The sequence below is a fragment of the Anabas testudineus genome, chromosome 5, assembly GCF_900324465.2.
Source record: "Anabas testudineus chromosome 5, fAnaTes1.2, whole genome shotgun sequence".
In the NCBI taxonomy this organism is placed as follows: domain Eukaryota; kingdom Metazoa; phylum Chordata; class Actinopteri; order Anabantiformes; family Anabantidae; genus Anabas; species Anabas testudineus.
In genome coordinates this window covers 15169020-15193700 of record NC_046614.1, presented here as the reverse complement: position 1 = coordinate 15193700, position 24681 = coordinate 15169020, and the positions used below count along the sequence as shown (strand labels likewise).

The 24681-nt window shown below is 41.8% G+C and overlaps 1 protein-coding gene across 2 annotated transcripts in view; it reads left to right on the top strand.

Moving 5' to 3' along the window:
- Nucleotides 1-24681, top strand: part of cacna2d2a (calcium channel, voltage-dependent, alpha 2/delta subunit 2a) — a 126695-nt gene that overhangs the window by 97107 nt on the left and 4907 nt on the right. For both annotated transcript variants that reach the window (XM_026346891.1, XM_026346890.1), the window contains 28 exons: nt 4898-4948; nt 5222-5321; nt 6763-6924; nt 8013-8123; nt 8987-9065; nt 11214-11263; nt 13464-13553; nt 13868-13936; nt 14395-14469; nt 14561-14635; nt 14742-14813; nt 14994-15065; nt 15246-15307; nt 16876-16952; nt 19946-20006; nt 20803-20900; nt 21344-21434; nt 21556-21618; nt 21808-21911; nt 22013-22111; nt 22346-22437; nt 22526-22573; nt 22672-22743; nt 22845-22997; nt 23159-23211; nt 23379-23434; nt 23944-24067; nt 24392-24501. In XM_026346891.1, coding sequence (XP_026202676.1) covers nt 4898-4948; nt 5222-5321; nt 6763-6924; nt 8013-8123; nt 8987-9065; nt 11214-11263; nt 13464-13553; nt 13868-13936; nt 14395-14469; nt 14561-14635; nt 14742-14813; nt 14994-15065; nt 15246-15307; nt 16876-16952; nt 19946-20006; nt 20803-20900; nt 21344-21434; nt 21556-21618; nt 21808-21911; nt 22013-22111; nt 22346-22437; nt 22526-22573; nt 22672-22743; nt 22845-22997; nt 23159-23211; nt 23379-23434; nt 23944-24067; nt 24392-24501 — 2369 coding nt within the window. The remainder of the gene's footprint in view (nt 1-4897; nt 4949-5221; nt 5322-6762; nt 6925-8012; nt 8124-8986; nt 9066-11213; nt 11264-13463; nt 13554-13867; nt 13937-14394; nt 14470-14560; nt 14636-14741; nt 14814-14993; nt 15066-15245; nt 15308-16875; nt 16953-19945; nt 20007-20802; nt 20901-21343; nt 21435-21555; nt 21619-21807; nt 21912-22012; nt 22112-22345; nt 22438-22525; nt 22574-22671; nt 22744-22844; nt 22998-23158; nt 23212-23378; nt 23435-23943; nt 24068-24391; nt 24502-24681) is intronic.

Here is a 24681-nt window from a genome sequence, read left to right as displayed (position 1 = left end):
TGCCACTGTACATTATGTTTACTGGTGTATTCCTATATGACTAATACATATTCAAATATGACTTTTTGTTTTTTAAGAAAAAATAATTGTGCTGTTCTTAAGTATGGCAGAAAATATGGAAATGCCAATGTTTGTACCAACACTTCCAATAATCAGCAGAAAGTGGAATAAATAAACCGCAGACAACATCTCTTTCTCCTCCAGGCTCTCTGGGCACCGTCCTCCTATATTTTTTATCTTAATTCAATCTTTATTCGCCTGCCACATTCACGGGTGCACTGAGAGATCAGCAGTCCATAAAATAATAAGCCCATCAGCACAACACAAAATCACCAACGTTGGGGAGCATACAAACAAGCACGTCTACATACACACATGTACACACAAACACAGTTATATACAGTCCTCTTATTATGGTATGGTAACCTAGCTAATATCTTCTGCATATCAGTGTGAAGATGATTCAAACATTCACAACATCAACACATACAGTGGAAAAACACACAATACAGAAGCTACTGTATATTCATCTGTCTTTTCCTTCTCATTATGTGTATATACTCTGTACAATGCAGCCACTCACTGTTCACACAGTTCACAACAACTAATGATGAAACTCTACTTCAACATACTGTCAGATTTTCATGCACACTTATTGTAACACAGCAACACGAGCCTGAACCACTATGTATCATGCTACGTGTTGCATGTTTTGGAAGTGTATGAGGTGGATAATTCCTCCAATTTAAATGCAATGCACAGCACTTTGTTGAATGGGTCAGGGTGCATAAACACAATCTCCTGAGAGAGTTAGCCCCCAGGCACATTTAATGTATTGATTTTACAACGCTCCACCATGATAAAACTATTTCATGAATTCCAATGAGACTGCTTTACCACACGGCTGCAAAAAGAGTGAAATACAATCACCGCTACGCAGAACATGTCATTGTGTTCATTGCTTGTATATGCATTTCTTTTAGATTTATAGGGGGAGTGACTGTGAATGCTGCTGCTTTAATCGCCTCATTTAGACCAATACCTTGTTCCACTTCAGTGTAAAGAGCACATGTCTGCTGCTCGCGAATCAGGCCGTGATTGTACATATGGTAACATACATATTTGTGATTGAATTCACATGCTTAGTTGTATTTTTGTGTGCATTGTTTTTTCATAGTCCCTCCTGCTGCTTTTTAATGTATTCAATTAATAGTAGCATGGACTCACATTATGAAAACAATAAACAATGGACATTTGCACTTTTAATTACAGTGCAATTACATGTGATATGATGTTATTGACCACTTTATTAGGCACACCTGTACAATCTAATGGATTTCAATACAGTAGCTCTGAAATAAATTTTACTTTCACAAGGTCATACGTTTTTGTTGAAACTGTCAGAAAGGTAGTTCTGTTTTATTGTTGAGACCACAGTAGGTGGTGAAGTTATACAGGGGTGCATTTGATTAAGGTCTTTGTAATGTTTTGGCACCCTCATTTATGTTAATAGCGAGGCCAAAATGTTCAAAACCCCTCTAAATCCTCCTCATTCTGAAATGAGCTGCTCACACAGAGAACCAGCTCTGACTCATACAGTATGTAGATACAACAGTGACGTCTGAAATAAAAGGCTATAACTAGCTATGATGGTTCAGATCCAATGGTCAGATACTAACCATAGCTTTCAGCGATTGGGCTGAGAGGAAATAGGCCGATATGTAGTCGCTGCTGGCTGATGGTGGCGTGGCCGTGGGACAGAATGGACGACAGGGCTCAGTTCAGCGGCAGCCAGGCCCATCTGCTTGTCACCTGGCCTTGGCACACAGGAGACTGGTTAATGACAGGGAAAGAATGGCATCAGTGGGCAGAAGCTGAGAGGTAATTACTGACTGGAATCCATGCAGAAACAACACATCTGGATCCATGAGTCAAAATGTGGAGAATTATGCACCGATACCGGCCTCAGTTCATGATTTTTTTTTATCTGTCTGAACCGTAGAACTGCATATCAGCCTGGTGGAAACTAAAAATTCTTGACTCCATCCTGCTCTCTGTGATCCTGATGTACTCTGCTCAGAGGCACAGAGAAAATTCAATTGTACTTCAGGCAATGGAAAGGCAGAGAAAGAGAGTGCTGATACACCAAGTCAATCTGCAGCGAAGATCAGCCGTGGCAGCACTATAGCTTCAGTGTTGAGTGACGCTATCCTGGCTCATGTGTAACTCTTTTCTACTCTATCACTGCTCACACATTCCTCTTAAACCCCATTACTGCTGATCAATGTTGCCTCTTTCAGAGTTAGTGGGAAATGATCTGCTTGAAAGTGATATTTTCGCAGCAGATTTTAAGACCAAAGCTTGCACCGTCCGCCATTGTGAGATTTTACACTGGGACTGTGGAAGATGACCTATAATGACTTAGTAATAGAAGTCTGCATTGGCTAATAATTAAAATTTAGCCTTTGAAAAACAACTTGTAGTCCCATTAAAGGACCATTCCCCACTATGAGAAATAGACCAGAGAAATTAATGAAATCCTGCAGTTGGTCTGCAGGCGTTGGTCGTCACTAAATGACCCCCCACCGCCCCCCCCCACCTTCAATCTCCAGACAGGGTGTCTCCATCCGTGAGCCTGAGGGAGTGGAGACGTGGGCCACATTCTGACCGAGTTTCCGTCTTGCATCAATGATCACTTTCACGAACCCCATCCTCTCTAAAGAAAGAAGCCACCACTGTGTGGAGTCTCAGCTCTCTCCTCTTCTGCCTCTCACTCCCTCAAATTAAGATTTCAGTAATTAAATTGATAAAAGTCATGCATGCCAATATGCCTCATGGTTCCAGACCTGATTTCATACGCCACACAGTTGTGGAGAGCTGCAGAAGTTCTACCTTTGATGTGGTATTCTTTATTATTGAAAATAATTGGATCCCCCCTCCATCCACCCACACACCCATCCACCCACTACACCCTCTCTCTCACTCGGCATGTCTCTCTCGCTCTCTCAAACACACACACAGACATTTAGTCCATGTTCACTCTGGGCATGCTCAGTTAATGCATGGCGGTGCTGGTGCTGGGTCCCTGCTCCGTTGGGGCCCCGCTCTGCTGAAAACAAGCAGAGTGGGGCCCAGGTTGTGTCTGAAAAAACAGATTTGAGCAGCACAGGCAATGTGCTGGGGGATGTCACTTGAACATGGGTCAGGGGTCATTCTGCAGGTTGGAGTGGCGCCTGCCAGTGAGTGGGAGCGCTGAGACTTGTGAGAGTAGTGGCAAAGCCTAGTGGGGCTTCATTGCTCTACCTCCATATCAGCTTGGCCGAGCATAAGAAAAAAGCCTCTCTGGCCCACAGGCAGCTGGCTTCTCTCCACACTCAGTGGAACAGCTGATAATCAGCAGAAAGAGACCCCTGATGATTACTTGCCTCTGCCTAAGACGGCTGCTAACTGCTTGCCTGCTCATTCCTCAGTATGTCACACTAGTACCCACATTTGAACCCCCCTCGCTTTGCAGTGTGCCGTGGAAAAGCTTATAATGTTCATCAGCCTCTCTTCATATCAGGAGTAAATGTGAATTTAATCGCCACTGGCGCAGAATAAGATTTCTTTTTTTATTATTTCCTCTGTCAACCTTTGTCAGCTGTGGACAGACATTAAACATGAGTCTTTTCCAGGACAGAAGTTGTTTGGTCTTGATAGTTTGGTGCCACCTCTGCCTCGTGGGCCTACACCGTGCTGTCACACACCCAGAGCAGCCCTATTTTAGGAGTTTCTTTGCAGCAGAAGTATAATAGTCTTAAGCAGCTTGTGCTTCCCCCAACAAAGAGCCCGCCAGAGTAAATAATGTGCTTGAGACCCAACTGATGAGTCATCAAAGAAACAGGACATCAGCTATCTTATTTTACTGACAGCACTTAGCTCAGCACAAGCTATGCACAGAACAGGTCAACACTGCTCAGGCTGCTACTTGACAAGTTTATATAAGTTTCTAGGGACTAAAAATAAATAATAGACCATATGAGTCACCATAGTGTGACTACAAATATGGTCTATTTTGTCTGATTTTGTTTTTACTTTAATTATATTTCTCGAGATATTCATTAGTATCCTAAACAATCATTTCTTGTTTAGGACACACTAAACACGCATTTATTTAGTCATGTTAATTGGTATTAGAAATGTCAACAAATCAGGGTATTTTTAAAGAGCTAAAAACTGGAATTGATTTAGCACCACTAAATTCAATTAAACTCCTTAAACAGGCATTAACAACTCTCTGCCACAGCTTTTGGTTGCCTGTAACTGATATAAATAATGTCACATTTGCTGAAAGGAAATTTGCACTAACTAATTTAAGCAACGTTTTGCAAAGTTAATATCAAAAACTATTTTAAACCAAAAACCATCATACAGCCATTGAGCTACAGTATTGATACTCATTGACAACATGAAGTCTTTGACTATATATATATATTGTTTATTTTTAGACCACTACTAGGCTGGTTAAAAAGTGTGTGGCTTGTTTGGTTGAGAGGTTGTACAGTCCACTACAGGCCATTGTTGTGGACGTATTATTATGTACTTACTTTAGAGTATAAACTAGCAATTACTTTGGCTCATGTAGTAATTATTTAAAGTTGGCATTGTGATTCAGTATAGAGTATCTGTGCTGAAGTCAGGCGACAGTAGCTGTTGCCAACACTGAAGTATATAGTACAACTTATTAACTCTTCTAAGCTCATAAGCCTTTTCTGTATTCTGTAGCTTAAATGGGCTCAGCCATGGCCACGCTACATTATCATGTCTCAGTTCACTGTGACTTTGGCTTGTTTCTTTAGTGCATTTCAAAAAGATAATGGGAACAAATTAAAGTGATTTCTTTGTGTCTTTTGTGCAGGTATATCCAAGGCGCGTCATCTCCAAAGGACATGGTCATCATTGTGGATGTGTGAGTATCTCACTGTGTCTCTCTTTCAACATGTCCCCCTGGCTAGAGCGAGATGTCTCCTTCAAAGGGCACTAGTGCCACCTGTTGGTCTGAAGAAAGCCTCAAGCTCAGAAGAAGATTATTGGTTCTCGTCTTTTCTTTTCAATTTCAAGGCCAAGTGTTGGGCAGAAAAATATGTATTCATATATGAAGCTAGTAACAGTATTCAGACCTGTCCTCATGTAACTGAGCTTCTAAAAAGGCTTTTTGTTTTTTTGTTTCTCTTTCCTGCAGGAGTGGAAGTGTCAGCGGACTCACTCTGAAGCTCATGAAAACCTCTGTTGTGGAGATGCTGGACACTCTATCAGACGACGACTACGTCAATGTGGCCCGGGTGAGTGGAAGTTTGCAGATCATCATTTTAATGAGTCAATGACACAAATCACCCCTGAAACAAATATTTGTCGTACTTAGATGGTAATCATGCAGGGAGTCAGGTGTCGGCACAGTGTACTCACAGTGCTCCCAGTTGTTTGCTCCCAGTTGAAACACTACACTTTGCTCATTACAGTGTATTTGTTTTCTCTGCACACTTTCTCTGTTTTCTCCCGATTTCCATGTGGGATTGTGTCAGTCTCTGTTTCTTTCACTCTCGGCTGATTACTAACCTTTCTATTAGGACCTTTTCACGAACAAACACACACACACGCACACACAAACAGACAAACCGCATCTACATCCTCAGTGTGGTGACTCTGTTTGCAGACTTCCTTCGGTAATCCTTCATAATCCATTGCTGTTAGCCACTGTATGCCTCTAAATCCCAGCTCTAAGAGCAAGAAATGAGTATGGTAATCTGGGTAGGAACACATCTGATTTTCACCCCTATACAGACAGTGAGGGCTTACAGAAGCTAGCTGTGAAAGGTTTGCCAACACACACACACACACACACACACACACACACACACACACCCCAAATAAAAAACATTAATGACAAAACATTTACTGAAAATAATCAGACACTCTCTTGTGTCTATTTTTCTTCATGACTCGCCTCACTTCTGTAATGTCATAATAAGTAATTACAATAAAAAAAAAGTTTCCATTTTCATTACAGATGCTCAACCAAGCTTGTTTGTTTAATCCCGTTTTACAACTACTGTATATGACTTTCAACTTTTTATGACACAAGTGATATTAAGCAGTATGACTGTGATGATTATTGAATGTGCAGCTCTGCATACATTTGTGTCTTTGATTTCTTCTTGAGCCAATTTGTGTATGAGGCACAAAACCACAATAAATGTCAGCTTTTTCTCCAAAGTAGTTTTCTTTCCCGGAAATGTTGATAGATTTTGAAGTTGGTCTTTAGAAAGAAACTACATTTGAAATTTTTACAGACATTCCTGCTAATATTGTAATCATGTATGGACACTGCACACAAATATAAATGTATCCAACACACACACACACACACACATACACACGTTTAGGCTAATTTGGTAGATGAGATGAGACCGATGATATTACCTTGGCTGGGTTTCTGTTCAGTGGTTTGCAATGGTATTTCTAGTGCACCTGTTCTTTGTGTGGAAAGTTGTAATTACCGGTGTTTACTGCCAGCCAGAGAGTAACAGGGCAGCTTGCATCTGCACACACCCATGTCTGCATCCTGTTTCCATAAACTAAACACAGGAGACACAATAATCTTACAGCAGTTGGATGCAAACTTAATTTTTTTTTCTCTAAATCTCTGAGGTGTTTTATCCAGAGAAACTAGTTAACATACTGTGCTTGATATGCTTATGTGTGTCTTTGTCTTTCTTGTCCTAGTTCAATGAGAAGGCCGATGCTGTTGTTCCATGCTTCAGGACCTTGGTCCAGGCTAACGTTCGGAACAAGAAGATCTTCAAGGAGGCCGTCATGCACATGCAAGCCAAAGGAACCACAGATTACAAGTCTGGCTTCACATTTGCCTTTGAACAGCTTCTCAATGTAAGAGTCAACAAGTCTTTCAGAGCAGGGAAATGCTAGCAAGCATGTTTGTCCATGTCTTAAATGACAATACTGAAATGACGTACTCTAGCTCCCGGCATGTTATTATACATGCTGCCGGAGTTCCTCTCTAATCGAATGATAAAAGCTGAATTTATAGTAATGAAAGCATGCTGACAGTGAGGGCTTCAGTTTTGTAAAACACATTTCTCTAGAATCATTATAAAAGGTTTGATTATAGCTGCTGCTGCAGTGGAGTGATGCTGCCGTTTGCAGCAGCCAGCACAGTGGTGAGTTCTGTCAGCAGCAGGCGTCCATGTGCTCTCGACACAGGTGCTGCCTCAGCTCCGTATGCTGCTGTGTATTTTAGGAGGCTGCCACCCTAATGGGCTCTGATGGGATGATTGATGAGCGCAGCCTAGAGGAGATCAGCCACAGACACTTTATATTCCTCTGGTGGGCTTGGAGGCAGAGAGCCAAGTACTGGCTGCCCTCCCACCCCCCCCCCCACACCCCTTCCCTTTGCCAGCAGCCTGAGAAATAAAACGGCCCTTTAATCGCTGTCTGCGGCAGACTCACTTTGATGATTGGCGGCAGAAGCACAATAAAAATATGTAATTGTAGCATTATTATTTATCTTTATTAGAATCTTTCCAGATTGACGTGCCGCTGGCCTGCACATCAATGGCAGCTGCCGTGCAGATGGGGGAGGGGGGGTATCAATGCTGAATGCCAAAAACTGCAATGGCACACAAAATATTGGTGTTCCAGGAAAGACACGGTGACTAATTTCTCTAGAGTGTCATGTTAAGTCATTTTTCTACCCTTCTCTATTTAGCTGGGTTTCGCTGGGTTTGCACAGCATATTTTGGACGGAATAGACCTAGTGTGTAGAGCTTCTTTAATATTTGAAAGCCTTCATGTATGGGGGTTCACAGGAGGAGTGGTTTTATACTGCTTATCCAAGTTATATAAATGCCACTGTTGTTATTGCACTCTCCCTAACCTGTCTCCCTTCATCTTTACCTGTCGTCGCTCTGCTCTGCTCCCTCCCTTCTCCTCTCCTCTCCTCTCCTCATGTGCTACAGGAGAGCAGTGCCCCGAGGGCCAACTGCAATAAGATGATAATGATGTTTACAGATGGCGGTGAGGATCGTGCACAGGAAATCTTTGAGAAGTACAACTGGCCCAACAAAACGGTAAGTCTGTTCCCATCATGCTGTTATCTATTCATCCACTCACTCCGCCAGCCTGAAACATCATGCGTGTCCAAAAATTGTCTTACCCGGCCCTTTTCCTTTCTCGTCTCCCACCGGTTTCTGCTGATGTTGTCTCATTATAACACAGACAGTCATATTAGTTAGGCTGATGGACATGCCAAGCGCTTCAATCTGTGCACATAATGTCCTCTCCAAGCTTTCTTCACTTCCATTTTGGCTGTCCTGATTTTTTTCCTCATGTGATTCATCTTCACCATCACCATAACCAACACTACTACCACAAACACACACCCCTCCCTTCAGTTTCTCTTTCCTTCTCTGTATTTCTGTCTTTTTTGTTGTTTTGCTGCTGGTGTTAACAGCTCTGACCTTCTGACTAATTAGCCACTTTATCATCAGAGGCTCTAAAATTACAGCCAGTAGATTCTTAGTTTGTGTCTTTGTTCCTGTCTTGTTGTCACTGCCACCTCTCCTGTCCCACCTATTTTTATTCTGATATCTGTTACTATCCAGTTCCCTCTTGACGGCTGCTGTCATATAGGAATAATCTGCAGTTTGACAACTCTCTCACTGCAGCCTGTGTTGCAGACAGTTGTGTGAGTTGCCTGGGAGGCTAATCTAATCATAGCCAACATTTGTGCGTTGTAGTTGTTGTGACACTGGACCTTTTGCCATCCAGAAGTAGGTTTGTGGGGCATCGTTTTGCTGTAGTGTTGCTGCCTCTGCAGGAACGTTTTTGGCTGTTTAAATTCTTTTAAACTGTTTTAATCTGCCCTTTCTATCATACAGTTCATTTCTTCGTTTCATCTCTGCCTCTTTGATTTGTTTTTTACTCCATCCAGGTTCGTGTGTTCACTTTTTCCGTTGGCCAGCATAATTATGATGTCACCCCTTTGCAGTGGATAGCTTGTGCTAATAAAGGTAAGTGGTCGAGATGTTTCTAAAACATGTGTTTGTATGTTAAAAAAAAAAAAAAGTCACTAATTGATTAATTGACTGTCACCATGACTGTGACATTTCCCACCATCACAATGCGATCAAATCAAATAAAGGACACTTCTGATGTACCTGTAAATCTTTTTATCCTGCATACACTAAGATTTCTCCAGGAGTCTTTCCTACTACATGCCATGTTCAGATCAATACTTTAATTCAATCTGAATCCACCACAGTACCTAAGATAACCCAGTAAATGGGTAGCCCTGCCTCTGACTGACAGTCTGACAGCACGTATGACTCAGCTGCTCTTCCTTTAGCTGCGTTGTCTTCATGAATCTCATGTCGACTCAGATGATTTTAGCCCGACCTAACTCAGACTGTGGTCGCTGTGCTGTGTTTTGAACACTGTTATTTTCAAACCATACCCCACTTCTCGTCCTCTCTTTTGTGGCTTGATTTAATATTGTTGCAGTTTATCTGAAGCTGCCCCTTTATGAGGCCTTTAACTGTCTGTATGAAGCCTCGGCCAACTGCTGCCGTTGATTAGCTTATTGCCAGTGGAGCCAAGTGCTTCAGAAGTTGTTATTAATTAGCAGGAGTAGTCTGGTAGCTGGGTGATTACCATGCCATCTCCCTGTCAGGCTCGGGAAAGTCCAGGATTACGCCTCTGTGCCAACATGCTCTCTGCTGTTCACGACTTGTGATTACCATGGTACTAAAGTCTGTGCCAACAAAAGACAATAGTGTTGACACAACAGCCTCAATGGAGCTGTCCTCTCATATCTTCACTACTTATTACTCTTTGGTATCTCACTCCAACAGAGCTAGCTCTCTGACACTTCCACAGGCCCTAACCCTTCACCCGTGACATGCACACATTTGACAACTGTAGTAGCGCACACACACACACACACACACACACACACACACACAACTAGGCCACTTGGAGATGCTGGCTGTTGTCTCACTTGAGCTGCAATCCCATCTTAAGAAGAAAGTAACCTCCGTGTGACTCTGAGGACAATGAAAAAATTCTCCATGCTTTCACACCGTGGAACAAAATCCAAAGTAGAGAGGTAGAAAGGGGAGTTAGCTTCAAAAAAATAAAAAAAATAGGTGAAATAGAGGATGAAAGCAGCAAATGTGTTATACAGCATGGGTGAACCTAATACGTTCACAAAAGTGTTTTTAATACAAAGCTAGTAGATATAATTTCACATCAATTCAAGATGGCCATCCACAAAAGAAGTAAATCCTCAAACTTATGAATGAAATTAGTTATACATGTTTACTCTGTGAACTTATGACAGCTTGTGTTTTCATGTCGGTCTACATACAAATAGAGGGAAACACATAGTTGTACTTAAAATATTGCATATTAATATTGTATTCAACCTACATAACAATTAATACAGAAAACTCTGAGAAAATATAGAGCTTATCCAGTTAATAGTTGTAAATGTTCATAACAAGGACAGATGCCGTCCGTCTCTTTGGCGAACAGCCAAATGCACCGGGACAGAATCTTGCCCTGAACAACATCATAATAAATAGCTGCACCCTGTGATTTTGTGCGCACGTACATAATGTCTGCAAGCTCACGTGTGCAAACGAATGAGACAGAGAAGGCAAATATCAACACAAACTACTGTGGCACAGCGCATAATGTATCCAAATAATGAGAGTCATCTCGGCCTTTTAACATTCTAGGGATGCTGTCTCCATTTTGCGGCTCGTTGTGTAAACACTCATGGCTTTAATAACTTGGGGAGCGGTATGGTTATTGACCCAGTCGGTCACTCTCCTCCATTCCTAATCAGCAGCAGCAGCGCCTGGGGTTCAACTTTCCCAATGAGCCTCCACATTTACATCTTACAGCACAGCCATGAGCGTGGATAGGTCAACGGCCACGAGCTCCGCCATGTCTGTGTGGCTCAACATCATCAGCTGGAGATGATGTGTCTAATAATGTGGAGAAGATTAGAGTCCAGTCTGACAAATGGATCACTTGTGGACACACTGTGACTGTTAAACTCTTGAAAATGTTAAACACAGACGTGCATTATGATAAAGCTTACATGCAAGCCGTCTGATTTAATAGTGGAATAATTCTGTCCTCTTAATCTCCAGGTTACTATTTTGAAATACCATCAATTGGAGCCATCAGAATCAACACCCAGGTAAGATATATAGACCTTAAGGAATCCACAAAAGCAGCAGTTTCAAACAAGAAGCTAGTCTATTCTCCTTTATGGTTGCTCTGATGATAATTACACTGATTGCAGATACCTTTAAGTACGCTATAACAAAGGGCCAGAAGACAGCACAGCTAGATGGCTAAAGAAAAGAAGTGACAGGTGGAGATGGAGCGATAACAAATACGGTTTTCTCTTCTTTTTGGAGGCTTTGATATAAAAAGCTTCAGATCTGTCTCTCTCTCACCGTCTCTTTCTTCCTCACTGCTGTGTGAGGTGCGTCTCACACACACAGTCACAGTACGTCACATACCCAGGGCCCTGCCACCGTCCACTCCCGAAGAGCTTCTAGGAGCTTTTGGGAGAGCGTCTTACCATCTGTATAAATTGACTCAGTTGCTGAGAGGTGGGGTAGCTACTCCGCTCACCCCTCCGCCCCCTCATTCCCCTCCTCCTCTCCCTCTCGGCCCCGGTGAGCGTTCACGGCCCAGAATAGACTGTCAGCTGTTCCATTAACTCTGGCATATTTATATTGTGAGAACTGCCACTTACTCTAATAGGTTTTCTGAAGGTTGGTGACTACAGCTCTCTGTATAGGCCCAGAAGACACATTGGCCTGCCTTATGTTATTTAACCGTAGTCTGCCCTTCAACATCACACACTCACAGTAGTCTCACTTGACTAAAATGAAAACATTCAAATAACGGATGGACTACAGATGCAAAACTATTGTATTTTTTTCCATACCATCTCACATCATACAATTGTGGAAACAATTTGAAAATAAATGATACTACATTTTGTGCCTCTGTGTGGTTATCTGTGACAGAAATTGTATTTTATTTGTGACTTATTTCAAGCATTGTGGCTTATATGCTCAGAGGAGTTAGGAGGCTGTCTTTGTAGTACGGAGTTTACAGTGTAATCATGGTTGTTATGTTACTCTGGGAGATGGAAGCATTTATTCAACGTGCAGAGATGCTGCTGCTGGAGTCTATAAGGCTCTGGCTTCTTTGGATCGCCCATCTCTGGTTGCTGACTTTTTATGTTTCCTAGATTGTTCTAGTCAGGCGGAAAATTTCCCCTATATCCTGTGAAAAGGTCTGGCTGTCATTGTCCTGATGGAATATCTCCCTGTGGCACGTTAAACTGGACTTTTATTGAGCTAATAATAGAATAGGTTACGCCTGTCAGCACCTCACTGTTCAAGCGATGAAAAACAAACGGTCAAAAGCATAATACTGAAATTGCTGCACATACACAGGGCGACCCTTTTGTGTATTAAGGATAGATACACAGAGGGTGGAAATGTCCTTTCATAATGCAAATTAGGTGGAAGAACTACTAATATTTGTATATCTTAACATTGTACCCAGAGAGAGCTCATGTCTTTTTTAGCTCATCTTTTTTTATATTTATTTGCACTGTGTTGAAAACCACAATGTTACAATCACCGGCTGCTGAATGAGTTTGGAGCTTCTGTAATTGCTGTAAATTTAATAAGATAACACTTTTCCCAGCTGTGGCACTGAGTACGACGTGCGACTGTCCCATCACTGAGGTGGATTTTTTTGCTTTTAAAATGTGTGGTTGTTCCATATGTCACGAGGTCGCTCACTCAATAATTTGACCATTTACACATCATTTCCAGAGTCACACGGATCAATAGGTTGTTTTCAAAAAAGAAAAACAAAAAAACATCTCAGCAGTGATGGCTCCTGAGAACAAGAGAATATAGTGAAAATGATGTATTGCTCGTAGACGTAACCCCTCACCTCTGTTCACAATCGCTGTGGGACATTCTCACAGAGCCGGTGCTGACAGTAGAGCCTCTGGGAGAATGGCCTGTTTGCACGTTGTGCCATTGACACCCCTAATGTGTTTTTAATAGCTCCTTCATAATGATGAAAAACGGCCTTGAGTGACTCAGGACTAGAGGCTTTATGGCTCGGCAGGACCTGGATGCTGCTGCTGCTGCTGCTGCTGCTGCTACTGCTGGTGGCCCACTGGTTTATGTGGTGACAGCGAGGACGCTGGTCAGGGTCTTATAGCTTTATGACAGATGATGGCTCTTCCAGCTCTTTGCGTTTAATGCCTGTACATGACAAGCACTATAAACGTCTGTTTGATTACGTGTGATTATTGTGTGCTCACACTAATGTGTGTGTGGCTTTTGCTGGTGCAGGAGTACCTGGATGTCCTGGGCCGCCCCATGGTGCTGGCTGGGCCTAGAGCCAAGCAGGTGCAGTGGACAAATGTCTACCAGGATGCTCTGGTGAGGGAGAACATTTGAATTTGATCAAATTCAGCAAATATATTTTCTGCAGACTAATTCAACGTTCGAGTATTGAATCATTCTGCTGCTTCTCACGTATAAATCATCAGTGATTGTTATAAATTCATATTTTTTCCTGACAAAAACACTGTTACACAAATTATTTTGTCATTATCTTTTACCTCTTCTACCTTGTTTTTAAATTTCAGTTATAATTTCAGTCATTTATTTGCAGCTTTATGTGTTGGAACTTTTAATTATGCACTAGTTATAATGTTTTTAATTGTATTTCTGTGTTTGTTGTGTTCCTGTAGGGTCTGGGCCTTGTCATTACTGGGACGATGCCGGTGTTCAACCTCACCGCTGATAGTGCAAGCTCCCAGGTAGAAACAACAAGGTCAACCTTTACAAGTGTATAGAGTTATTCACCCTGCGATGGGTGTTGTAGCAGGACGGCTCCAGGTTTTCATTTTGATTCTCTTTGGTGTCGTTGACCATCATCAGTCATTTATAGTGGCATACAGCCAAGTCCCGCTCTTCTAGACAACACCTCCCCCCTGAGGTGACAACAGACATCACAACCACCCAGCTGTAGTATCTACTGTCATCCAAAGAGCACAGACTCATGCAGCGGTGCAGCGATGAGGCCACAAACGAGATCAACTAGAAACAAAACAAAATATAGGCTAATCAGATTGCACTCAAAGTGAAGTCAAAGACGGCGGCGACAGAGATTTTATCAGCACGCTCGTAGTACAGCGAGCAGCTCTGTGTGATTCTCTGATGCCAGCAGGGGTTGTGGATAGAGACCTAATAATTGCTTTATGTGTTCTTCATACAGAACCAGCTCATCCTGGGAGTCATGGGAGTAGACATTGCAATCAGCGAAATCAAAAAGAAGACTCCTACATACCGAGTGAGCAGGCTGTACACTCAATATCATTCTCATAGCACTTTTACACTGCTCATTATTTAATCCTATCCTCATTCATCCTCTTTCTGCACAGCTTGGAGCCAATGGTTACACCTTTGCCATCGACCCTAATGGCTACGTGCTGCTGCATCCCAACCTGCGACCTAAGGTAGGACCCACTTCTCATACCGCCCTGTGTCTAATGAGTCTGTTCTCTTTCTCAGGCTAAACTTAGACGTCTCCATCTTCCTCTGCTTTTTCTTCCTTTTGTTCAGATCATTAACTTTAGGGAACCCGTCACTCTGGACTTTCTCGATGCAGAGCTGGAGGACAGCAACAAGGAGGAGGTAAGAACAACCTCTGTGAAATATTATCTTTAGTGTAATCCTTCTTTCTTCTATATGGATGAAATACTTTACTGATCGCCTTGGGGAAATTGTTATTCGCCACTTGTCTTTTCCCTTTCTATGCATATTTGTATGCCTACTCATCCCGCAGCATCCCTCTCCCTCTCTTTCCCATTTTAGATCCGCCGACTGATGATTGATGGCAAATCAGGGCAAAGGAAAATCAAAACGCTCATTAAATCAGTTGATGAGGCAAGTCATCAGTATATGACACTCAATAATGATCCAGAGTAACACCTTCCTGAACAGTGTTGTAATGAATCTGAATCATTCAGTATGTTTCGAAGCTGTTGTTTCCCTCCAATTATGCGAAGGGACGTGACGAGGATGTGACGGTGTTGCTTATCAGAATCCCTTTGTGGTTGTCAACAGAGGTACATAGATGAGGCCTTGCGGACGTACACATGGACGCCTGTGGATGGTACAGATTACAGGTAGGATTCAAATCAAACATCATCATCTGACCTCAGGCCAAACGATTGTGCAACTCGAACCTGTGAGTGGAGTCCACCTTTGACACTTTTTATTCGTCTGTTTTCAGTCACCATGTTGTTACTTATCAACCAGCCGCGTTGAAACCGCCGCTGTCGCTATCACACATTTAGAAGAGACAAAAGCTATCACTGAATAAAGGCGGCTTGCTCACTTGCCTTTTGTATTTGCATTAAATAATTCATCTGAATCACCCAAATTAAAGAACCATTTTTCTTCTCTCGTAAAAATCCTTGACGGTACTCTAAGCACAAATTAATTGCACAGTTTATTCATCTGAAAACTTGGTTGAACATTTGAGGTTTCATCATAATGATGTTTCCTCCAGGCAATACTCGGAAAATTGCAGTTTATGATATTCAATAGTCCTACAAATGCCTGATGTGTGGTTTTTATTACGTCGGCTGGCAGCGTGCCTGGTCCTGGATGAGTCCATGTGAAGCTTTCTCTGCCCATTTCTATAAATATTGAACTGAAAGGGGAATTCTAGTGCATCTTAGATTACATGCGTGATCTGCAACGTTCTCTGCTCCTATGTTTCCTACACTTTCGAATTTAGGACAATACTGAGGACTTTGCTCATAAAATTGATGACAGGATTTTTTCTTTAAATCTATACTAGTTTTTTATTCCAGTCAACGGTAGTGTTGCTGCCTCTTACTGAGTTATATTTTAGCTTTGCATAGCATCACAGATTAAGACGTCGAACAAGTATTTCTGTTTTTCCTCTTTTTAATTTCTAGCTTTGGTAAAATGGGGAATATGAAGCACATAAAACAAATGTAGATCAAATAGTTTTAGACTGTGACAGTGAGATATTACAAAGCAAAATTGACTTTTTATTATAAATGACTTGCTGTCTATGAAAAAGCTCATCTCACATATGTTTTATAGTGACAATGGTTCAGATGGCTAGGTGCACTTTTAAAGATGTTCCTCATAGTACCAAACTTCCCCAGCTCTGCAGTTCTCCCGATTATTAAAGAGCATTAAAGCGTCTTTCAGCTCATTCCTTTGCTTCTCAACTGTTTTGCTTCACTCTTTCTGCTTTCATTAGTGTCATTTGTAGCACATTAGGCACCGGTTTCCAGCAAAAATAAATAAAAAGTCTCTCGTTGACTGACGGCGCTATTTGTTCAGCACCAAGCAGCAGACAAAGTTGGAGGGGAGCTGGAGAATGTAGCTTTATCAGCTGAGCCAGATATTTCCCTCAGGTGCTGGTGGAAACTAAACAAGAACTAACACGTGCAAATGTTAGCTCCGTATCTGCTAGATGTGTTAACAGCTAACTGTTGGCTCGCGTGATTGCCATATTGCCAAAGGAAATATCAAATTAAATAGTAGTAATAGCACTGATAGGATCTTCACACCTGTTTTGGAAATGAGCGTGTGACTTTGCAGAATGTCTTTCTGAAGCGGGACCATCTGTGTTTGTGTTTCTTGATGTGACGGCTTACACGTGAATTGAAAATGTGTTTCCTGATTTTCTGCATCTGCCTCGTTACCTCAGTTTAGGGTTGGTACTGCCCACATATAGTGAGAACCACATCAAGGCCAATCTGAGCGACCAGATCCTTCAGGTGCAGTGTAAGTACTTGGGAATATCCAGCATCCTTCACTCTCTGTCTCTCTCTTCTTCTTCTCCTCCTCTCTTTCCGCTTTATTCTCCCCTCTCTCCCAAATATGACCTCACACTCTTATTGAGTCCTCTGTCCTGGGTCTCCAACATCATCATAGGGGGTGTCCGAGCGGAGTCGCCCGCCCCTCCCTGCCCTCCTACCCTTTTTTTCCCGCCTTTTTCTGCGCTCTCTGATAGGCAGGATCATACCTCGAGTCCCCTCGACTCCTCTACTGCCCCCTGTTCCCTCCTGTCTTCATGCTGTGCTGTAAAATGGTGATGTTTTTTCTTCACACTGGCTGAAGAAAAAAATAACTCAACTGACAGAAAGGTGAAAGCTGTGGTTTTACTGTGTTACTCAGGTGAAAATAATGGTGACGTTTGTGCTATTATTTTTTTTTGCCAAATGCTCTCGCCTCTTCTCCACCAAGTAATGATTCTGAAGCATCTGTGCTCTTAAGTATTTGATGTTCTTATAAAAACTGTGAAAACACGCATGCTTTTCACTCCTTATGATGAGTTTTCTGATTTGGGGAAATTTCCTTCTGTTATCTGTGTGATTTAAATTTTTGATTTACTAATTTATTTTCTTTTTCCGTTGGATTGTGTGTGATGTTTCTCAGCTTTGGAATCATTCAGTAGATAAACTCCCACACGGCCCCTGGGATAAGGGCTTGTCAAATGTGGGAGTTTGAGTTTTTGTGGGTCTGAATGGGGACACGTGTTGTCTCGTTCATCCTTTCTTTATCCAGACCCCCGTTGCTCCCCTCTTTTCATTCATTTCATTTGATTGATTGATTGATTTCTTTTATTCCACCCTGGTTATCTCTCACATTTACTGGTTTTGTCTTTACCGTTTTTCCTTTCCTAGATTTTCCAGTTTCTTTCTTTCTTCCATCGGTTTTTCCGTTTCCTCGTTTGCTCTTGCAAATAAGATGTTTGCTCTTCATTTCTTTTTTTCTCTCTTGTCTTGTTTGACTTAAATTGGTTTCTTTCTTTCAAGAAAACAATATTTTTATTCAAACAGTAATTGAATAAAATATTGTCTGTGATCCCCCCCCCCCTTCCCACCCGATCTCCTGTTTCTTTTCTTGCTCACTCCTTCTCTGATGGATCCACACAGTGCCATACACCAAGGGCAAGTATACTCAATATTGGTCCACGTTCCCTACCTTTACTTCCTACACCCTACCGCTGCCTCCTCCTCCCCTTTTCCTCCTCCCCACCTGCTGACCTCCCCCCTACCCTCACCTGTCCCAGCCTGCTTGCCTCTGTTCCTGCCCGTCTTGCCTTCAGGACCCTCCTCTTCCTCCCCTTTTCCCCTCTTTTTTTCTTCCTCCTCTTCCCTCTTTTGTCACTCCTTCTCTTATTCTTCGCCCTCTTGCTGCAGCTCAGATCCCACATCTCTCACTATAGCTCTTCCAGTCCCCCAACGTCATCCTCTACCCCACATATCTGCTGCTCCAGAAGCAAATAAAAAGCCTACTGCACCCAAGGAAGACAGATATTCATGTTCTCTGTTAAAACGTGTCTTTTGTCCACCCCTCCTAATCCTTCTCCTTCTGTGGATAGCTCCAAACGGGTTGTCGTCTTCCTTTCTCTCACTTTCTCTCTTTCACTTCCTTCTCATTTTCTTTCTCCATGTTTCTCTCTTTTTCTCACTTTGCTTTTCTACTCTTTCCTCATCATCGGTTCTCTTTCACTTTGTCTTTCTTCCTCCTTCTGTCTTTTTCTTACAGTGCCATTAGGCATTGATAGAAAAATCCCCTCTTGTTAGAGCAATAGCTTCACTATGTATAGTGGAAAATAGTTTGCTGTAATATTTTGATTATGTAGGTAGGTCTGAAATATTAACTCTTTAGTTAGCTCTAATAAAACGTCAGAATAAATTATGTACATGAAAATAAGAAGTAAATTAGGGTTTCAAGTGTTTTATACGTAATATAACTGTAGATGTAGTGATTTCGATATTTTAAAACCCTTCTTATGATTGTTAGCTGTCGTAGTATCTTTCCATAGCTGCAGGCATTGCAGTCTGCAGACTGACCCTTACAGGGCTGAGCTGTGTCCTGCCCACCCAGGTTCCCCTCATGTCGTCAGGTGTCAGGGCGCAGCACCTGACTTCTTTGTCGTCCCTCTGTACTCCTTGTCTTCATCAGCTTGTCTCCCTCCCTCCTCACCCCTCAGACCGCCAGGGTTATGGCCCAACACTTCCTCAGTAAACCCGACCCTGGATGTGCACGGCATTGTGGGCGGAAAACTACCTGGGCACTCTATTTTAGTTCTGAAATTCAACTCTTGGCTCCTCTGCTCTACAGAGTTGCGGGCTGTGATGGAATGAGGAAATAACATGGATTCATCACACACTCACCTGTTTACTGCAATGATGGTTGATATTTTGCGTGTTTTGTGTACGACAGATGAAATCAAGTTGCCCTTTTACATGCCCTTCACAATGCAATGCATCTCCTCTGATTATGAGTCTCTCGGAGCCCTCTCTCCTGCCAATCTGAGGGGTGACCACTTCCATCAGGACCTTCACTCACCTCCCCTGCAAAAGTTGGCCATGTTGATGCCTGCCTGATCTCAAAAGCACTCATTGTCTGTAATCTGTGTGAGAACTTGCTTCCTGACACATCACGTCTGGTCAAGTCAGTTCTCAGACTTCCGAAATATGTTAGACCCGAACTAGATCAATCAGGAAATGTTGACAAAGTCTTTTTATTTTAAAAAAGTTATAAGATGTGAGTGCTTGTGAATTAAAAGCAGTCATCCACTAAGAGTCAGGTTGCATTTTAGGCACCATATTGGCTAACGCTAGTGTTCCCATGATACCTCAGTGTTGCTATGGTAAACTCCCTTCTGCGTCCCCGCACCTCTGAAGAACAGCCGCTGTTTACCCACAACTCCCCACTGCCCTGCCCACTGCTCTTCCCGGATAATCTTCCCCTTTCTGTTGCAGATTTTGAATCACTGCTGCCAAACAGTTTTGAGTCTGAAGGACATGTATTCATTGCTCCCAGGTAGCCCTCTGTGTGAATGCTTGCTGTCGTTGATGATCATCAGTTTTTTGGTCTTGTCTTCATACACCTCATGTCTGCTCTTCTCATGTATTTTATATATTGTTTAATTTATTCTGCCCCTTCTGCACAATTTGAACTTCTAAATCTATCATCTTTCTTGAATTATGTTTTTGTGAGTTCCATTTCGAGTGGTGTGTTTATTTTCAGTGACATATTCTCGAAATGATTTTTTTTTACAAGAGAAAGTAGATAAACTATAATAAAATTCATTATAGTCCTATAATATGTTTTTGTCATCTCCTAAAATACCAAAGACACATTAAATCTATGTTTCGTTCTGATGTGGTGCTGCATGTCAGTGTTACACAAACACATTTAGGAATAACTAATGTAATGAAAAGAATCATTTGGATATCGGACTACTGGACTATTTGTGTAACTAGTAAAAAGGACTGTGATGTGCAGTGCATGTTCTGTTTTGCTCAAACCTCATATCCTCCAGCCGAACTCTCAAACACACTGATAAAATCACTGTTCACTGTGATGCCTGAGCTCTGCTCTGCAGTCCAATCCACTGTTTTAGTTTCGATTAACAGGTGATTAACAGAATATTATACTGTGAGCTTTCAAGACATGCATGCTGCATCAGATAGTACCAAGGAATGTGCATGGTTTCATGCTTCCTCACTTCGTGTTGTGCTTCCCTCTTTAAAGGATAAATGAGGCACACATACTGTAACAATGTGCATACGTTTGTATTTTTTATATAAGTTTAAATGCAATGTCTGGTCCTCAGGGAGTACTGCAATGATCTGGAACTGTCCTACAACAACACAGAGTTCCTGTTGAACTTTATAGCTCTCATGGAGAAGGTGACACCCGACTCTAAACAATGTGAGTTGGGTTTTTTTTAAAGTCTATTTTTTAAGCATGTTCCAACTCTTATAAAGCTTTTTTGTTTCATATTTACTAGTAACTGTTCTGGTGAACCACGCTTTACACTTGGTGGCATATTCCTTTATTGCAACAAAAATTGACACAAGAAATTGTCCCTAAGAAATAAATTACTGACTCCTTACAGGTGTTATGGAAGTATAAAGACAGATGCTTATTGTTTCTTTTGGTTTGTGCTTAGGATTTGTTAACAACAAGTAATATATGTGTCTACTTTATAATTTAAAACTTGTGACTGCTAATTAATTAGTATAATTACTGGTGTAAAACGTGCGATGCTGCATAAACATAATGTAGATGAATTAGTCAGTCACTGTAACTATTTCTCGTTACTGGAAGAAGTGACCAGATAACTACATTTAAATGTTTCTGTGCATATTTAGGTGACAATTTGCTACTTCATAACCTGATCCTGGACACAGGCATCATCAGGCAGTTGGTGGAGAAAGTCTGGAAGAATAAAGACTTGAATACGTGAGTATGGAGCTAATTAGCTAGTTCCTACTAAGGGAACAACATTTTTAGACTCGTGGACGGTAAATAAGATATTCTGAGACGTTTGTCTCCGTTTTTTCCTCCTCTTTCTGACATTTAGATATGGTTTTCTGGCCGTGTTTGCTGCAACAGATGGAGGTATAACAAGAGTGTTTCCAAACAAGTAAGTGCGCTTCTCATCAAAGCGGTGTGTCTGGACGGCAGTTTCTCATTAGTTCTGCTATGTTTCACACTTTGTTCCTTTTTTTGAAGTAGTAAGCTGTGAAGACTTGAAATGTTTCATAAACATAGGATAGCAGGACGCTTGTACATCACAAATTTCAGCTCTGTTAAATGTGGTCATAAATCTCAGGGCTGCAGAAACCTGGGAGGAAGACCCTGAGCCATTTAATGCCAGCTATTACCGCCGCAGTCTCGACAATAAGGGCTACATCTTCAGAGCGCCTTATCGAACAGGTGAGTGATGCTCTTAGGGTTATTTATCTCACACAGAGCATCATGATGTTCTTTGTCTCTAACCGTCCTCCTGGGTTGTTTCTCCGTTTTCCATCCTTTAGCCAAGGACGAGCTGCTGAACCCAGAAAATGACACCATAGGGATCCTGGTCAGCACGGCTGTGGAGATCACAATAGGAGGGAAGACCATCAAACCTGCAGGTGGGTCAGCGCTGACAGAGGAGATGAAACCCTTATAATGATAGATGTTAAGGAAAGTGTTTCAGAGCAAGGCGAAGATAATTACACGTCTGTGTTTGTGTTTCTTGTCTCTTTGTGTGGACGTGTTTGTGCTCTGCATCTATTTATCCAGCCCTTTATGTGAATTTGTCTCTGCAATTTGTGCATTTTTTCAGTTTCTCTCTTGAATAAATGTCTTTTCCTGACTCCTCTCAGTGGTTGGAGTCAAACTAGACCTAGAGGCTTGGACGGATAAGTTCAAGATACTTGCCAGTAACCATACAGACAACCGTCAAGGCTCAAATACGGTAACGTATAAAAATACTAAATGGTAAGTACATTTACACTAAGATGTTCTAATGATAACCTGTGTTTTTTTTTTCTTCTCTGTGGCAGTGTGGACCAAACAGGGCCTGTGAAATGGACTGTGAAGCCAACAGTGATGTAAGAGCTTCATCTGCTCAGTTGGATTAGCTCTATCAAACTAGTGCACATTTCCCTTTGTTTTCTAGTTGACAGTCCATTTTTACGTCTATGTGCAGGATCTGCTTTGTTATTTGATGGATGACGGCGGATTCCTCATCATGTCCAATCAGAAGGATGACTGGAACAAGGTAAAGTTAAAGCATTCCTTTTCACACAGTGCATATTGTTTTCTTCTAATCTCTCCACTTACTGTAGCTTGGACAGTGTTTCTTACTCTTATTCTGCGCAGGTGGGAATGTTCTTCGGCGATGTTGACCCCTTCTTGATGTATGCGCTCTACAACAATTCATTCTACAACCGCAAGCAGTCGTTTGACTACCAGTCTGTGTGCGAGCGGATGCAAAACAGTGAAGCTGGAGCAGCACCCAGAGGAGTGTTTGTGGTAAGAACATAATCTTAACAAGAAGGGAAAGAAATGCTGACTGAAAGGAAATACAATGAATTAATTCATGCACATAATAGATATAGTAGCATCGTCTATTGAATGTTTGATTATAATATACATGTACTCTGACATTTTCTACACTACCTGTCTTCCTGCAGCCCACAATTGCAGATTTTGTCAACCTGGCTTGGTGGACATCAGCAGCTGCATGGTACAGTACACACCCCAACATCAATAGTAGTAGGCTTGTACATAAATCAAAGGAGTTTCTTTTGTAGTTTGGTCATTTTGAGACAGGACTATCTTCTTAAAGGTTTATAACCTGTATTATGTATTACATACAGTACAGATGTTTATGCTCACCTCCTGTCTCTGCAGGTCCTTGTTCCAGCAGTTTATATATGGGCTTGCTTATCACAGCTGGTTTGTCACAGGTGGGTGCAAACAGGACCACATGATGAAACATTGGGGTCATTAGACAAAAGTCTGGACATACTGTTATGTTTTGGGTCACATCTCATCTGCAGGTAGTAAAAGAAATTTGAATGTAATTCAGCAACAATCTACAAACCTGACTTGCTGTAGATATGTAATCTATAAACTATTTTTTATGTTTTTCCAAGTATAGACTGTCTCTTTATACCGTTTAATGGTGTAAATCATTACTTTATTCTTTCCCTTTTTCCTGTATCCGGTACGAGAGTCCAAGGACAGGAGTGTCATTGTTGTACAGACTGTAAAACCCACTGAGGCAAATTGGTGTTTGACTGGATTAGATGATTGTTTGGGGGAATGAAGTGTTTTTGTCCTCAGGTCTTTCTCTTGCAAAAGAGATTTTTATCTCAATAAGATTTCCTCATTAAATAAAGCTTTACTAAACTAAGCTAATCCTTTGAAGTGACAAGTGTTCCTTGTATTTTTCTGTGCTCTGGTGATGCTGCAGATGAAGTGGATGCAGAAGGAATGGACTCCAAAGAGAGAAGTTGTGTAATGATCCAGACCCAGTACTACTTAAGTAATCTCTCCAGCTCCTACAACATACTGCAAGACTGTGGCAACTGCTCCAGGTCTGCACAGACACACACACACACACACACACACAGAAACACACACACCTAAATACTAAAAATACACATGCATTTGCTTACACATGCACACCACAAAGAATAATGCTGTGACACAGACACGGTTGGCAAGACAGATTCATCTTTCTATTGGCGCTAGTAAACTATGCTGATGATTAAGCCATATCAGCTTTAATGAAACAGTCATATCATTGGCTAAATGAGCCTTATAAGACTGTCTCATGAATCTTGCTGATCCATTAGCAAATGAGCCTGTGATGTAAGCGAACAGAGGGGGGTTGTTGACAGAGTTGTCTCTCTCTGCAGGCTGATTCACGCCAAGAGGATAAATAACACCAACTTGTTGTTTGTGGTGGCGGAGAAGGTACCATGCAGCACCTGTGAGATAGAGAAGCTGTCCCAGGAGGAGGAGGAGTGTATCCTTTGTCATATTGTACACCAGCTGGCAGGGAAGAAGACACACACACTCTCTAATCACTAGATTCTATCTCCTTATTACCATACCTGCAGAAACACAGACGTTTCACATTCATTTCAAGGTTATTTTTATCACAATGTGAGTTATGACCAGTCATTTACACCTGTAGGACTGAATG